At 42.4% G+C, this 18,068-nt stretch overlaps 1 protein-coding gene across 4 annotated transcripts in view; it reads right to left on the reverse strand.

Moving 5' to 3' along the window:
* EPRS1 (glutamyl-prolyl-tRNA synthetase 1) overlaps positions 1–18,068 on the reverse strand; it is a 66,089-nt gene that overhangs the window by 36,245 nt on the left and 11,776 nt on the right. For all 4 annotated transcript variants that reach the window (XM_075925213.2, XM_075925214.2, XM_075925215.2 and 1 more), the window contains exons 4-13: positions 15,127–15,283; positions 12,919–13,058; positions 11,959–12,053; positions 10,363–10,489; positions 9,271–9,463; positions 8,063–8,234; positions 6,972–7,205; positions 4,651–4,735; positions 4,370–4,429; positions 1,869–1,979 (exon numbers count right to left, since the gene is read on the reverse strand). In XM_075925213.2, the coding sequence (XP_075781328.2) occupies positions 1,869–1,979; positions 4,370–4,429; positions 4,651–4,735; positions 6,972–7,205; positions 8,063–8,234; positions 9,271–9,463; positions 10,363–10,489; positions 11,959–12,053; positions 12,919–13,058; positions 15,127–15,283 (1,374 nt within the window). The remainder of the gene's footprint in view (positions 1–1,868; positions 1,980–4,369; positions 4,430–4,650; positions 4,736–6,971; positions 7,206–8,062; positions 8,235–9,270; positions 9,464–10,362; positions 10,490–11,958; positions 12,054–12,918; positions 13,059–15,126; positions 15,284–18,068) is intronic.

Here is an 18,068-nt window from a genome sequence, read left to right on the forward strand (position 1 = left end):
TGGGACCTATGATTTTTGTTTTGTTTTAGAGTTTGGATTTTGCAATACAGGCAGTCCCCGGGTTACGTACAAGATAGGGACTGTAGGTTTGTTCTTAAGTTGAATCTGTATGTAAGTCGGAACTGGCGTCCAGATTCAGACACTGCTGAAACTGACCGCCAGTTCTGACTTACATACAGAATCAACTTAAGAACCCCAGGCGTCCCCAAGTCAGCTGCTGCTGAAACTGATCAGCAGCTGATTCCAGGAAGCCCGGGGCAGAGCAACTCTGCCTGGGGCTTCCTGTAGTCAGCGCTGGTCAGTTTCAGCAGAAGCTGACTTGGGGATGCCTGGGGCAGAGCAGCTGGGGTGCTACTGGACCAACCCAGCAGCACCCCATCTGCTCTGCCCCAGACGTCCTGATTCAGCCGCTGCTGAAACTGACCAGCAGTGGCTGAATCAGGACCTGGGGCAGAGCAGCTGGGGTGCTGCCGGGTTGGTCCAGTAGTGCCCACGGGCGCTGCAGGACAAATCGGCAGCGCCCCAGCTGCTCTGCCCCAGAGTCCAAAACAAAAGCCTGGTCTGCTGGGGGGGGAGCACACTAGCTGCGCCCTCCCCCCCCCAGCAGACCAGGGACACGGGGAGCAGAGCCGCAGCGGCAGCGGGGTGCCGTGCCTCTGAGGCTTTGCTCTGGCAAAGCCTCAGAGGCGAGGGACCCCGCCACGGCTGCGGCTTCAGTCTGGGTGCCTGTGGTCTGCTGGGGACGGTCCCCAGCAGACCACAGGCACCCGGACTGAAGCCGCAGCCGCGGGGGGTCCCGCACCTCTGAGGCTTTGCCAGAGCAAAGCCTGAGAGGCGCGGGGAACCGCCGCTGCTGCCGCTTCAGTCAAAGCGGCAGCAGCGGCGGTTCCCCGCGCCTCTGAGGCTTTGCTCTGGCAAAGCCTCAGAGGCGCGGGACCCCCCGCGGCTGCGGCTTCAGTCCGGGTGCCTGTGGTCTGCTGGGGACCGTCCCCAGCAGACCACAGGCACCCAGACTGGAGCGGCAGCAGCGGCGGTTCCCTGCGCCTCTGAGGCTTTGCTCTGGCAAAGCCTCAGAGGTGTGGGACCCCCCCGCGGCTGCGGCTTCAGTCAGGGTGCCTGTGGTCTGCTGGGGACCGTCCCCAGCAGACCACAGGCACCGGATCTCAAGGGGCAGCAGCAGCGGTTCCCGCGCTTCTGAGGCTTTGCTCTGGCAAAGCCTCAGAAGTGCGGGAACCCGCCCGGTGCCCCTGGTCTGCTGGAGACGGTCTCCAGCAGACCAGGGGCACCGGAGCAGCTTACGAACGGGGCTTTCTCGCCCCGACTTCCGGGGCGAGAAAGCTCCGTTCGTAAGTGCGGATCCGACATAAGTCGGATCCGCGTAAGTCGGGGACTGCCTGTACTGTCAACAAAAGTATTTTATTCATTCCTTTCCCAAGACATGCAGTCTGCAGGATAGATGAGGAGGTGGTGAAATGCAGTAATGCACAATTTCCCTTCTCCTGGCATCTGGATCCATCTCTGGTCACAAGCAAAATGGGTTTAGGATTCTAAACCATCCCTGATGGACACTAAATCACACCATTAGCAATTTTTATATGAAAACAGATTTTTTTTCCTTTGAAGATATGATCTAATTAAAAACAGAAGTTAGTTAATTTAGAGAATTATACAGGAAGTCATATCAATGGTCCCATCTAGCTTTACAATGCATGACATCTCTGTGCTTTTCAAAGTTCCTGGCTTGATTTCATACTTTTAGTGCTAAATTTTAACACCAGACACTCCCTCCTTGTTCTTAGCGGCTCCAACTTATGGTTAGCATCAGAACCATACAGTGGTTATTAAAAGCCAACAACTACATGAACAACCTTAGGGTGCTTGGCCACTTCTTTCATTTCCTCTAGGGCTTCAGGAATGTTCACAATGACCACCTCATCCTTCAGTAAAGCGGTATACCGAGGAGCCACTGGATCTATGACCTACAGGAAATAGAAAGAAAATAATCATGACCATTGGATCTTATCACAGTAGAAGATTATATGAAAAAGTATAATGAATAAACAGGACTATGAAGTGGTATTCTTTATGTTACTGCACTCGTTTGCCATTTAATGCTTCTTTCATCAAAAGTCATGAAAGTAAGACAAACAAGAAAACAAACAATCAAAAGTGTACAATCTTAGCAATTTTTTAGATCTTCCACCAAAATTAATATATTTGAACAGACAAAGCTGTTGACAGCAAACAGAAGCTGCAATTCCAGTACTATCGTACTAGAAATATGCTTCAAATCAATGTTTCACTGGGGAAGAAAGACTATAAAAGCCATTTTGGTGTAGTTACACTCTACATGTAACTGTACCAAATGTTCCTGCTGGACCATTTTCTTGCTAGATAAATCCATTTTAAGAACTCATTGGATGCCATATTTCGGTTAGCACAGACTCTGGTCTTATGTTCATTTCTCAGACAAAATTCTATTGAGCTCAGAGATAGCTTTGCCTGTATAAGGAGTATCAGTTGAGTTTAAATATTAAGAAACACCATTTTAAATACAGCAGCATTAGATCACTATAATAAGGCAATACCATATTACTGAACTCAGGAATTCCCCATTTTAGTGTCTTCTTGCCAAACTAGTTACCACCACAGCCTCCCCTCATATGCTTTTATGAAGTCACTCCCCTAGCACAACGTTTCACTGAGCCTTTTGAATCTCTCAACTTATTTCCATCAAACATCTGGAGATGAATAGTACAGTACACACAAGGGGTAGTGAAAGGCTACCAGGAAACAGTGATAGACTAATTGGCAGGCGAGCTGGGTGCTAAAATGAGTAAGTCCAAGTAAATACTTTTGTTTATGCTTTCACTGAACCAGGAACGCATAGCTAACTAGCAATTTGTCAATTTCATACCCAAATTGCTCAGCACTAGCAAGTATGAGTGTGCTTTTGATTCAGAAGTCATACATTTATCAGACATTCAGAACATATGGGAAACTAAGTCCTTCAGGTGTTTCAGACAGCTGTAACAGGAAATGGCTTGTTAAAGCACTTCAACAGCTAGGTGCCTTTATATGCTCTTGATTTAATAACTAAAATACATACTTTGACAATTAAGGTTATGATTTATTTTTATCATTATTACCATGACCTTTGTTTTAATAATTTAGTATGATACTTCCCTAGATGACAATCTCTACAATGTAACAGCATAATAAGAGCCTGCAGAGATCTTTTAAATCAGAGTGGGAAATGTACAGGAACAATTTCTGCACTTGCTTTTATTATTAACTCCAATATAATCACAGGTAGAGGGCAACAGAATTTGGCTCATAAACATGGTGCTACTCAAAAAGCAGGAGTTTCAAAACACACGATTTAAAAGTGGTTTTAAATGCATTATCAATTCCCCCATATTTTTTTTAAAATGCACTACTCAAAAAGTTATTAGTATTTATGCAGCAACAGAAAGAACCAATTGATAATCCTTTATATAGCAAATACAAGTAGTAGTAAGGGACATAAGACACATGCCAGACAAGCAAATACTACTTAAATGAATAAGTAAGGCTTTAGCAAAACCAAGCAGCAGGACTCCCAATGCAAGACTTACAGGCATTCACACAAGTTATACGGTCAGCATTCTAATGATTCGCCTTATTATAGTGTCCAAGCATTCACTGCCAAGAAGCAACTAACCATATTAAGATGCAGTATTCCTTATTTGACACTCAGTTAAGGAATATCAAAAAGAGCTATTTTATATATTTTCAGGCACAAGGAATACAAAAAAGCTCTATATACCTTCGCACCAGAAAGGAAAAATCAACAAGAACTGACTGGAATAGAGTTTTCAACTACTTTGACAAGTCAGTCAAAACAGAACTGGGCAACATTTTAAAAACAGGAATAATGCATTTTAAATGGATTTGTGCAGCTCTTATTATGTAAGTAAATGTGATTGTGCTACGATGCTGCATAACAACGGCTTATGTACCGTAAGCCATATACTAAGGCAAAAGAAGCAGTAAGTAATACCTTCTTGATAGCTCGCAGCTTGAAAGCAGAAAAATGAAATGCAGAGTTTTCATTTAATAGGTTAACAAAAAGTATCATTACCTTACTGCATAGTTCTAAGTAAAACAACTCAATATTGGTTTGGCAAGTCAATATGATTAGTGCTAGACTATGTTAGACAGAGGAGACATTCCATTTTCCTGAAAATGTGCCAGATGATGCAATATATTTAAAAATTGCTACACTTTACGATGAGCACTCCAACGAACAGTGGGATTCACTACATAAACCAAGGAGAGGATATCAAGAAGGAGAAGAAAACATTATCAAACTAATACAAGTGTATACCTTTTTGTTAAATGACCAAATTTTATCCCATTCCATGTTCACAACAGATCTGGAGGAGCCCTAGAAGGCAAAATTAACAAATTATCTTGAATATTATTCTTAATGTCTATAGAATCTCAATCTTCTCAATTCTAAGCATATTTATCAAAAACAACAATGAGTTTTCAAAAGGAGAAAACCATGGCATAGTGGCATAAATGCTTCCACTAAATATGATGAGCTTTCAGTTTACAACTTTAAAACTCAAAGAATAAGAGGGAAAATGGAAACGCAACCCTCACCTGTGCAGCAATAAACTGTTTTAATCCTTCAACCGTCATGCCTCTTCTTAGTACACCACGCACAGTGGGAAATCTTGGGTCATCCCTGGCATAAAGAGGAAAAAGGTTGAGAGGTTCATTCAATATCTATTCTTGTACACTAAATTCTGTTTAGGAGATGAAGTAATGGTTTTTAATACTGGGATAAACCCAACTTTATTATTTTGCTTGTGTGAATTTAGTACTGGGTCAAAAAGGCTACCTGACAGCTCAGGAGACTAAACTTCTGTCTATGAACTGAAAAGGTACCAGTTACGTGTCCCCATCACAAGTTGGTACTACATGAAGAGTAAGATATACTAACTATCCTGCCACCTCTCTTCCCTTTTGCTCCAAAAGGATTCTTTGGCTTCTCCTATGCCAAATACTGGAGCTTCCACCTTTCCTCCTGATCTGAAACTTAAATAAGATATAGGAGGAAAGAGATGGTAGTATTATAAGCTCTACCCATAAAGTAAGTTCTTCCCAAGTGACTTGAGAAAATGAAACACTGCTCACAGTATATTGTGCAGATGTTCAAAATGCTCTGAGCTCCAATGGACTTCCTTTTGTGTGTCTCCCTCTCAATGTGACTTAAATATGACTGTGGACTCTATTAAGTTCTTTGAACTTGATGGGAGGGGGAATAATGGTGGTATCTCCTAAAGTTCACTCACTCGTGGCATCAAAAGTAAACAAACTAATATTGAGTTGTGCAGATCTGTGATTCTCCTCATACTCCCAACTCCACTTCCCCTTCTGTTACATAAGGAATGAACTAGTCGACGTTCAGATTTTAAAGTAATCCTCACTAGGCATTTAAGTTAACACCTCATCAACATGAAGGGGGGAGGGGTTCAGATCTCAGATACTGCTCAGGCTCTCTGCAGATTCAAACATCTCTGCACCAGTTCAACACCAAAAACATGAACTCTTTCTGACCTTATTCTCCAGAATCTGTGATCAACTTCAGAGAGACACTAATACATTGCCGTGCAACAGCTCAATCTGTGTGCTAAGATCCTTTTGTTGTTGTCACCCAATTTTCTAAGTTCAAACATGTAGGTCTGAACAGAGCTAAGCATGGAAGGACACAAGATACTACAGAACCAACCCATCTGGTACTGAAGTCTTAATAATTAATTAGCAAACTAATATTTTGCACTCCTATATCCCTTTTTATATACAAGTTAATACAAACACAGAAACTGCCAAACTCAAGCAACAAATCGTTATGTAGTCAACTGTCCAGTCTCCGATAATGGCCAGCCATCAGATGCTTCCTAGGACATAACTCTTCTGCAGGCAGTTATGGGATTACTTGACCTCTCTGCTACCTCCAGGGGGAAAAAAAAAAAAAAAGCATCCTCTTTCCATCATTAGGAGGTAATCTATCACCTAACCATTTATGCATTACAGATGGAGGGCTTATTCCCGTCAAAGCTAGGTTTTTTTTTTTTTAATATGTACTATTCAATTTACATATACTCATTATCCACATAAATACTACATTCTTTTTTCCACCCTGCTATTCTCTGGGGCTCAAAGATATCTTGTGGCAACAAGATCCAGTCTAATCATATATGGTCTGAAAGTATTTTCTTCTATGAATTTTCAGTTCTGCTATCTTTCCTGTCCACTGAATACTTGTCTTTAACTTCTATGGGAAAAATGGGAATAAAAGTTCCCCATCTACCTTTTTTATACCATTCATTACACATTTACTATGTCCCATTCTCTTATTTGTCTTTTCTCTAAAATAAACAAGTTTGGAAGATTCTCTGGCTCCCACTGAAATCAAAGGTGCTCAACATTTACTCAGTGAGGGGATTTTAATATCTGAGTTTACTGAAAAGAGCAACTATAGGCACTTATTTTTGAAAATTTGGACTTGAGTGCTTTTACAGAGGTAGAAAAAAAGTGCACAAATTTTATAGAAGAACAAACTGAAGGAGAGTAAGGCAATACTGTTACTTTCTCCAAATGTAAGAAAACACTGTCTTAGCCTGGACACACAAGCTTAATGGTTAAAGTAAATCCAGCGTAATTCCCTCCTTCTCCCATTTTGCTTATTTCATAGAAGACTGAAAAAAAGAAGAAATCTGCTGTAGGTATTTATAAGACACTTTACTTGGCATTTAAGTGCCATGAAAACTAAGTAGAGACTTAGCAGACAATAGATGAAAAACTTAGTATTTCTTTAACTAAAGAAAACAGGATGCATATATTCTATTATTTCCCTTATGAATAGCATACATGTGTGATTACATACAATAGCTACCATAGCAGAAAAACAAACATACCATCCATCTACCAGCCCTTCATTGACAAACCAAGTGAGCTTTCTTTTAGACAGCACAGTGTTGTTGAGGTTTAGACGGCTGTACTCCCAGATGTATGGCTTCCTTATGCCTAAAGCGTCAATGAACCAGTAAAACTGTTCATCTCTGTCATGGTATTCCGTTGTTCTTAACGCATGTGTGACACCTTCAATACTATCAACAATGGGGCAGGCAAAGTCATATGTAGGATAAACACTAAAGAGAAAGAAAATCTTAATCAACCAGAAGAATACACATACACATTCAATCCCTCAGTATTTCAAAAAACAAAAGACAAAAAATTGTAAATACCAACACTCTTCCCCCCACATCTTGTACCAATACATATCAAAGAGAGTTCATGTTCAGACCATAGTTTAAGCTTCAGTGACCAGAGATTACAACAGAGACAGTGATCTGCCAATTGCAAGTGTGCACATCATGCCTCTGTTTTAAGTTAATTTCAACTAAGGGACAAAGTCAACATCCGTAGCAAAATTAACATTTCCCCATCTGTTGATTCTTGTAACAGTGGGTGGAAACAGACATTGCAAGCAAAGGACAAAATTATAATGTTCTGCAAATAGTCTTAGTTCAATGCACAAGCAGTAACTCTTTCATATTGCATGAAAAGAAGAGTGGCTATGAATGCAAAGTTGCCACTCAGCTAAGCTGGTCAAAGACACCACTTCACTCTAGAGTTTAACTTTAAAAAGGTTGTAAATCTCTCAATGTAAAGTGAGAGCAAAATCCAATTGTTTGGCTGCCTGTAATGTAGGCAGGCAAAATGGTTTGCCAAGGTATTAAGGAAAGTGGTACTTGTTGCTTGTGGAAAGAATTTTTTTTAAACAGCCCAGCTTATATACATGACAATAGTGACCTGTCAGAGTTTTCATCAATGGGTACTGGTATGAAATACTGGCCACAGCTCAGGTTTTAAAAACCTTCTCAAGAAGTTTAGTAGTTTCTACAAGGAAATCTACAACACATTCGGGTTGAGAAAATACAAGCAAGTCTCAGGTAGTTAAAAAAGCACCATAGCATAGAACATTATTATTAGAAAAGGCACATACTTGTAATTACTTGCAGTGCGTGGGTGTGGTTGGTTTTTGCAACGATAAAGCGTTGGATCCCTCATGCACCCATTGTTACTATTCATGTCTATTTTTGCTCGTAGACAACATGTTTGTCCATATTCTGTTCCCTTTTTCATGTCTTCCCACATCTGTAAATTCTTCTCAACAGCTACCAAAAAACAAAACAAAAACAAAAAAACCTTTAGGTGACCTAAGATATTTCTAATCAGACTCCAGTACAGGTTGGACCTCCCTGGTCCAGCTCCCTTGGGACCTGAACAGTCCTGAATAAGGGAATTTGCCAGATCAGGGGATGTCCCCTGCCACTGGCCTCCCAGGATACTGCCCCTCCCTCCGGCTGGCTCCGCTCCAGCCCCACACACAGCCACTGGGCTCCAACACTGTAGCTGCAGGGCTTAGGTTTGGAACACCTCCGCCAGAAGGCTGGGGCTCTCCAGGAATGGAGCTCCCCAGTTGCCATGACCTCCTTTCTGCCCAACCCGGATGAGGCTTCTTGGGGATAGGGCTCCACAGCTACTCTGCTTCTGTCCCACCCAGGGCTTCTAAGGAATAGAGCTCACTGGCTGCCGCCAGACTTACTGCTGCTGCACCCCATCAGGACTCCCGAGAGGGGGCTCCGTGACAGCCTTGCTGTTGCTGCGCTGGGACTGGGCTCTACGGAAACAGGGCTCACCCATCCCACTGCTGCCCCGCCCAGCCAGGGCTCTGGGGGCGGGGCTCCACAGCTGCCCTGCCTGGCTAGGACTCACTGGTCTGATGGCAGGGCTCCCCCTCCACTGGACTCCATGACTGGCTCACATTTCCAGGTGCCAGGGCTCTCTGGTCCTGCCAGACCACAGATGTTACTAGACCAGAGAGTCCCGGATTTAAGAGGTTCAACCTGTACCATTTTGTTACAAACATGCAAATTATTGCTGGATGTGTTTAGATCCAATATCAAACAGTACAGCTTTCCTGACACGCTTAGTGATGAGAATGAGATGTAACAAAACAATATGCAACAAGCTTGTTGAGTCTTAGTCTGGCAGGGCTCTGAGGACTTGACTGTTCCTACTGGCTTGTTAACTAGTCACAGTATAATATTAAACTAAACTGAAAATAGGTAGGATATTAACAGCAGAACAAAACAAGATGCTATTCTGTAGACAAAAACAACAGGACCAGGAGGAGAGAAAGTATCTTACAGTTATTTCTGTGTTTGGATTCTATTCTCTGCTCACGCTCCATTTTCATTTGTTCTGCAGGAGTATCATCCACATATGCTTTCCCTTCTTGAATAAGCTTCTCAGCATATTTCATTATAGTTTCAAAGTGATCTGAGGTATATGTAAATTGATCTGGTTTGATGTGCAACATCGCAACGTCTTCCAGAATAACCTGCAAAAAGCTATGCTGTAATATTCATAAATACAGAGCTTTTTAAACTATGGCAAGTTTCTTCTGAATTATAAAAGTCTCCATTTGCAGACAGATGCAGTAAGAATCATTAACACACAATACCACACATGAAAGTCAACTGGATCCATTCATCATTAATTCCCAGTACTGAAGTTACGAAAGGGAGACATAGCAGTGATTGCTATAAGGCAAAAGAATGAGATCAGCTCCTCCAGGGGAGGGTGGAACAAGAAAAGCAAAGCAAAAACTGCAACAAGTTAGCTGTGTTTTACATTTATTAAAGAGAGAGAATGATGAAAGCCTCAAAAACCTCCTGTATAATGATGAATCCTTTCACTGAAAGTGGCAGGAAAACAAAACAGATGCCTTCCTTTCTTCCACCTCGTGGCTGCCATGAACAGTGAAAAGGTGGCAGCAAGAGTCAATAAAAGATTTAGACTGCTTCAACTATATAGGACACCTAAGAAGTTTTCTAGTGTGGATTTGGGATTGTTATTACAGAAAAGTTATTGCCACTGAAGCCAGTAGTATTTAAAAGTTTTAAAGTGGTATGATGATTGCAATTTGTGATTAGGTCAAATAAAACAGTATAGTCTATAAACTACTGCCAACAAATTTACATGGAGATTTTTGCATTTAATGCAGATTATAAACACTAGGGGAGCGGCAAGAAAGAATGGGGAAGTTATAGAAGAACTAGGCTACTTGACTGAAAGCTTTTTGGTTTTAAAAGGCAAACAAGAAATGGTGGCTTGGAAGAGTTGTAATGAAAAAGTTAAACACTACTGTTATCAGAGCCACCCAGGAAGTAGCAAGCTTGCCCACTGCTTTTGAATTGATTTCTCCAATAAATGGCTTCTATGGTTGTCTTACTGTACCTTTTCAAAGTCTTCTTTTTCTTTTTCAGGATTTGTGTCATCAAACCTCATGATGAGTTTTCCTTTAAAGTTAACTTGGTAATGCTGATTCAGCAGAGCAGCTTTTGCATGACCAATATGTAAGTACCTAAAAATAAAGATATTTTAGAGCACAATTTTGACATACAGGAGTTTCATTTATTCATTTATTTTGCAGGATACAGTTGGGTGAAGGATAAAGTGGAAACAGAGACTTAAAACTAATAAACCACCAAAAGCTATTTTATATTTATTGAAACAATGAATACTTAAAGCAATCTAATAGCATCTGTATTTTATTACATTATTTCTCTAAAAGCTAGGACTTTATAATTCACCTGATGATATGGCTATAATTACTCTTTGAAACATTACAAACCATGTTTTATCATTAGTCTACACTGAATTTTATTATAACTTGAATAAACTAATCTTATTAAAATTGGCTTTTTAAAGAGCTCATAACTCTCTGAAACACTTGCACTGAGTAACTGTTAGAACATAGGGGAATTCAGTTGGATTAATGAATTCCATCATACAGACAGTATCCAAAAACTCTGATAAACCCAAATCCACAAGAATGTATCAACTGTTACTTCTACAAATTATTTCCTTTTTCCATAAGTTTACACATGCCAAACTACTTTGTTACTCTCAGGCATACCATGAACCTCTAGTCTGTCACTCTCTGATCCGGCAACATCCAAGGTTCAGCACGATTTTAATTAGCCAGATGTCCAATTTTCATGGGTGTGGCCAAGTTTGTTTACAGCCTGGGTCTCAGTGTTCTGTGCTGTTATTTAGCTCTAATTTATCCCTAAATGTCTTCTAAGAGCCCAGTAAGCAGCAGAAGTGTTGGTAATGCTGCTAGACAATATTGATCTCCCACGGTTCGGCATATTCTCTGGTTCAACACTGATCAAATCCCCAGGATTCCAGACTAGAGAGGTTCAACCTGTAGTACCCTAAGAACATGATTCATATCTGATTAACATAACGAAAAACAGTACTGCAACAACTGAAAGAAGTCTTAAGAACAATTTTAAGCTTTATCAAATCCTTCTCTCTTGAAAAAACATTTTCAAGTTGGTGAGGGTACTTTTAGTTCTCTTTTTACTACTATTTATGTGGTGAGGTTGTAAGTAGGGGACAGCTTTGGTAACTTTCTACCTTTGCTAATGAAAACATTTTACAAAATATCTGTAAGTGACTTGGAAAATTCTCTTTTGCTCTAGAAATCACTTCTAAGACATTGTTCATCACTGACTAAACCAACTATACATAATCATCATCAGGGCAGGAGAGGCTCTTCAATTCATCTGTTAAAATGCAGATTATAAAACACACTAATCCAGTAACTATTTCCAAGATAGTCTCAGAGGGGTAGCCATGTTAGTCTTGTAATTGTAAAAACAATAAGGAGTCTTATTGCACCTTAGACATTAAGTCTGGTAGTCTCTAGGGTGCAACAAGATGCCTCATATTTCCAAGATAAAATACAATCCCTCTCCTGACTTACAGTTTTTGAAAGGAATGTCATTAAACACACAAAACATTTCTAAAAATAGGTCATCTTACCCACTGGCCTCGGGAGGAAACCGAACAACGACCTTTCCCATTTCTGCACCCGGGAGTTCCACAAATTTCCCAACATCTTGTTTCTTTTCTGTTGCCTTAAAAATTGATGACATTAAAATAACTTACACAAGCTCTAGGATACAAACTCTTAAAACAGGGTTCTCCTCTGAAAGGAGGCTGTAAAATGGCAACACTGAGTCCCTGGCTCAGATGACTTTCATATTATACTCGCTCAGTTTCAAAGTTAGGTGAGATCAGCAAACTTGACCTGGGATTGAAAAGTCCAGATGGATTTTCTGTTTCTGTTCCTCACTACAAGTAAAAAACTGTGCATAAAACTTGTCTTGCAGAAATTATCTTTGAACTCCCACTGCCTCCAAAATTGAATGTGATTAACAATTCTTTTGATCTCATTCTACTATAGATGGCTTTACAGTGGTAACAGAAATAAACAAGCAAAAAAACCCCCACTAAAGTAAGCAGATGGAACTCTGAATACAAATAGGGAGTATGGATGCTGAAAAGAAGTAACAAGTTGACATGCCTGGGGCGGGGAGGAGGAGGAACCGGCTCCCGCTTGCCTCCCCATGCTGTTCCCTTTGATACAGAGGGAGCAGCACCGGGGACGAGGGCAGGGAGCTGCATGTAACTGTCAAGCCCAAGCTCATAGGTTAACCATGTAAACGGTTACACTTTCACATCCCCAGTAGGGAGCCCCTCTGAGTAATAGATGCCTTTTCTACACAATTACTTTTCTAGAGCTGACCCACATTTATCAATATCCATAAACATTTGGGGATGAAATTTATAAAGTAATTGTTTATAAGGATTTTTAAAACCTTTAATTCCAATTAGCATAAAATCTAAACTGAGCTATTAGAAGATACAAACTTTCACTGTAGTAGGTTCAAACACAAAACATCGACATCGACCTTCACCTATAATCAGAACAAGGCTTACCACTTTCGTTTTTGATGCGGCTGCAGCCCACTTGGTACCCACTGACTGAAAGGCACACTGTGCCTCAAGAAAGTCATACCAACGCTTTGCATGGACTGGAGCTTTATTTTGCTGCAACTGTTTCTGCCATGCACTACTGCCTGTTGGGAAACAAATTTTGTTTTTAAAATTGTACCCCTGTAGTTAGAATAGCTAAACTTCTAGTAGGTATGTTAATGGTTAATTGGTAGGCTCTGGTCCACTGTAGGCAGGGGACTGCTCTAGCCTCGTGGAACGAGCTATGGATGGAGAGGTACTCCAGCCTGACCAGAGCAACCCCAACTGTGGCAGGCCTAGCCCCAGTGCACTAAAGGGAGGGGTCTACAGCCCCACTGGAACAACCCCTGCCTGTCCCATAATGTTTAACTGGTTAGCTAATTAAATGGTATCTTACATCCCTAACTTCTAGTAAAGGAAACACTCATTTTAACAGATAACAGTGTGGATTAAAAATAGGCTTCACCATTTTTAAATTTCAATCAGTTGTGAAAAATGAATCTTCTTTATCGTAGAGAAAATGGGTGAAAACCATCTCCTTACTTTGGAAGGCTCTGCATATTTCCTAATGTCTCTAGATTAAAAAAAGGATGTGTACCTCTCTGTATGCAACTCATCTCTGTATTAGAGAAAATTAATAAAACTGAAGCCATTGGCTATATGGCCATGCTTCTTGCACACAACAGGCTTTTTTGTTGTTGTTGTTTTTTAAAGCTAAATTGTCAAAAAGAACCGTAGCAGCTTCCATTCTCCAACTGGATATTGAAGTTAGGCAATCAAAGCAAGATTTAATTTGGTTGATATTTGTAGAAAATAGGTTTTAACATTGGCAATCTTAGTAATGTTGCTACAGTTATTCAGGCTACTCACTTTGAGTGATGTTTAACTCAACCACTTAATTATGTTATGACCCAAGACACAGCATCCATCTTAGTAAATGTGGGAATTTTTGATTGTCATCAAAGGGAAAAAAAATTTAATTTCAAACTTTGGGTCAAAGAGCTGGAGCTTTAAAAAGAGACTGCAAGATGGTAGCATACTGTGTAAACTTGATTATTTAAATTCCATGAAGACTTTGGCCTGAATCCAAGTCAGTCAGTTATTACATCAAATTTTAGATACCTAACAGACAACTGTCAAAGTTACTGCAGATTTTCAATGAAAAAAAAGATTCACCTGTAACTTAATTTATGAAACGAAGCTTTTAACAGCCCAAACCAAGCAAAATTAGATTGTTCCTTCTAATAATAAAGCAGTCTAATTAAGCATTTCTGTACAATAATTGAGTAGCAATTTATACTATGGTTAGAACCACAGATGGAACATTTTAGCCTAGAATATATTTTCACATTTGAGGTAGTGTGGGGCAGTCCATCACACTGGCCCTACAAGGGCTAAAAATCAGTCTAGGGAGGCAGAATAGTAGGCAGACACATGTGGGGCTGCAGATGACGAGGGCTGTATAAATAAGGACTCCTGGGGAGGAGGAGAACACTCTTGCTCCAGCTGTGGAGCAGAAGGGACCTGGCTGCCAGGGAAGCAACAGGAGATTCCTGAGACAGTAATGCTGGTGAAAAGCAGGTTGAACTGGGGTGCTCTAGGCAGGCTAACTCCTAAAGTGAGGTGTTGCTCTCAAGGCCTGAGGGTACTACTAGGGCTGCAGGGAGGCAGCCAGGACAGCATGTCCAAATCCCTTGTCAATGAGTGGCCATTTCAGACTGGAGTTTGCCCCAAGGCAGGAGATAGATGACAACCAGCAGTGGGACACTGAGGCAAGGTGCCTGTAGAGGATCAGGGTACCTTTGGAGGTAAGGACTCAAGAGTGAAGGAGACAAATACAGAATAAGACACTGGCCAGCAGGAGGCGCTGAGAGGCTGAAGAGCTGATTCCACAAGTAACCAGCAAAAGATGCTGGAACAGTGAGTCACAACCCTGTTACGGGTGGGGGGGGGATGAAAAGTTGATATTTTAACAGAAATCTTAGTGACATCCAATTATAAAATTGTGCTTTAATGATTTATATTTCTACATCAGTTATGTCACAAACCTTATTACTACCACATATTCTTACAAATGTCTATTAAACGTACTTGCAGAAATTAAAGACTAAAAGGAAAAAGGTTTTAACACTATCGCATTTGCAAACTTGGGAGAACAAAAGTATAATCTACCTTTTAGTACAGCCCAGACACACAAATCTGCCAGACTCAGGGAATTTCCAACCAAGTAGGTCCTCAGAGACAGACAGTGATTAAGCTCAAGGACTGCTGAAGCGAACTGAGCAGAGGTATATAGCTTTGTCGCACTGAATTCCAACCAATGGTCAATCTAATTTTAAACAACAAAATAGTTAACATCACATTTAATACACACACTAAGTCTTGAAAGTTATAACATTTTTGCTGGTCAAAAACTACATCCAAGTTTTATGAGAAAGTTGGTAGTATTATTAAATAAAGTTGTAAGTGGAGGACTGGAAAGGACCTTGAGAGATCATTTGGTCCAGTCCTTTGCACTAAAGGCAGGACTACAGAATATATTCTGGGGGGAATTCTATGCCACTGTGCACACACAGAATTCATGCATTCCACAACTTTTCCTTCCTCTGCAGAAAGGACATTTCCTAGAACAGCTCTTTGGCAGCACCTGAACAGAGATGATAGGCTCACCAGCAGAGGTGAGGAGGCACAGAATATTGGACCGAGGGATGACAGAGCAGGGCACACACGGCTGGGGTTCATTAGAGCTGGGGTGCGGGGGGAGAAGAGGGGAGAGACAAACTTGAATGGAGGCTGAATGAGAGTGGAGATACAGTGTCATATGGGGATAGGATACGATACGATGTGTGGCTGAGTGATTGGGAGAAGCTAATGGTCAGTCAGGATCTGCACAGGGAAGGCTCTCCAACTCCCAAAAGATCTCTGTCCACTCAAAAATACCTGTTCTATACATCTCTGACCCACACCCAAGAACCTCGCTAGGTTTACTCCCCATGCTCCTTCCCAACTATTACTCTCCTATAGCTCAGCTTCTGTGTTACCCCAACTCCCCCAAGTCTTTGCACTGTCTGAGGGGTGCAGGAAATACATTTGTTTTGTAATTTAAACAAATTATTACTCAAAGTTCTGTATTAGTATGCCGAATTAGGAATCTATTTGTCAAAAACATTTCCTGAATATTTTGTTCGCATCATTACAGACATACTTGTTAACAAATATTTTGAAATAAATTGCCAAAATAATTGAAATGGTGTGATTGTGTTGAGTTACTTCGACAAATAAAATATGCAGAATTTTAAAATATTATGCGTAGAATTTAAATTTTTTGACACAGAATTCCCCCCTGTAGTGGGGTGGAGACCTCCCCCACTACCAGAAGGGAGAAAATGCCCCTCCGGAAGCCATTTTGGACGCAGCTTAGCCCCGCCCAGTCACCTGACCGGAAGGCAAGGGGTGGGGCTAGGACTATAAAAAGCCTGGCTGAGAGCTCAGTCAGGGCCCAGCCTCTGAGGGAGACAGAGGCCTGTCCAGAGCTCCTAGCTGTGAGAGGCCCAGGCCAGGTCTCAGCCTCTCTAGCCAGGAGCTCTGGACAGGCCTCTGTCTCCCTCAGAGAGTGGGCCCTGACTGAGCTCTCAGCCCGGCTTTTTATAGTCCTAGCCCTGCCCCTTGCCTTCCAGTCAGGTGACTGCGCGGGGCTAGGCTGCACCCTAAATGGCTTCCGGAGGGGCATTTTCTCCCTTCCAGTAGTGGGAGAGGTCTCCACCCCACTACACCCCATGAGTAACAACAGCAAGAGCATTCCTGACAGGGCTTTATTCTTAAAACCTCCAATGCTGAAGATCCTACAGCCTGCCTAGGCAGTTTGTTCCAGTGCTTATCTACCCTGTCAGAACACGAAAAGAAGAAACTCTTATTTCACTGTTGATTCAGGCATTGTGAACATTGTGAACAATACTGATACACACACAGTTCACGGAGAAGAGTATTATATGCTTAAAGACAATGCCTACCATCAGCTTGGATTTAGACTGGAGTATCTCCATTGACTACTACAGAGTTACTTCAGATTTACAGAAGTGCAATGGATAGAACCTGGTCTCTGGGATAAAAATCTGCCCACGGAAGTCCAGCAGTCTGAGATTTTGCCTTGGTCCAAAATAGGTAATAACTTCCATGCTTTTAGATTACATCTTACAAAAGGCCACTTTTAAATTAGCTTCAAAGACTTCTGCTGATACTTAAACAATTAAGAAGAAATCAAATTCTTCATATACAGGAAGTCCCCAGATAACGTACAAAATTGGGACTGTAGGTTTGTTCTTAAGTTCAATTTGTATGCAAGTTGGAACTGGTATGCTAAGTTGAATTTGGATGTAAGTCGGCCTCAGCGCAGGGAGTTTTTTAAAGTGGCCCCGGCGGCGCTTCGCATCCCCTTCCCCTGCCCTCCCCGCGGCCCGTCTCTGGGGCTGGGGCCCAACTGTGCCCCATGCGCCCCAACCGGCCGCTGCAGCGCCCGGAGGCAACAGCCTAGCACAGGGCCGGGTGTTTAACAGTGGAGGCGGATTCCCCTTTAAATCTCCCCGCCAGCCACCTGCCCCAGGTCTCCCTCTAACCCGCTTGCTCCTCGCCCTCCCTCCGCATCCTCCCGCGATCAGGACTCTCAGCTGAGTCCAACAATGCACCGGGCGCGCCGGGCTCCCTCAGCGCCGCCTGAATGGAAATGCCACCGCCGGGGCGCAGCTAGTGCGGGGCACTTCCCCGCAGCAGACCAGGGAGACGCGGAGCAGCTTTTCTCACCGCGGAGGACGCGGGCGGCAGGACCAACCCGGCAGCGCCCCAGCTGCTCTGCCTCAGGCGTCTCCGATTCAGCCGCTGCTGAAACTGACCAGCGGCTGATTCCAGGAAGCCCGGGGCAGAGCAGCTGGGGGGCTGTCGGGTTGGTCCCGCCGCCCGCGTCCTCCGCAGCGAGAAAAGCTGGTCCGCATCTCCCTGGTCTGCTGGGGGGGGGGGGGGGCTCTAGCTCCGTGTCTCCCTGGTCTGCTGGGGGGAGGCACCCCGCACTAGCTGCGCCCCGGCGGCGGCATTTCCATTCAGACGGAGCTGAGGGAGCCCGG

The sequence above is a fragment of the Pelodiscus sinensis genome, chromosome 3 (assembly GCF_052426305.1).
Source record: "Pelodiscus sinensis isolate ZL-2025 chromosome 3, ASM5242630v1, whole genome shotgun sequence".
NCBI lineage: Eukaryota > Metazoa > Chordata > Testudines > Trionychidae > Pelodiscus > Pelodiscus sinensis.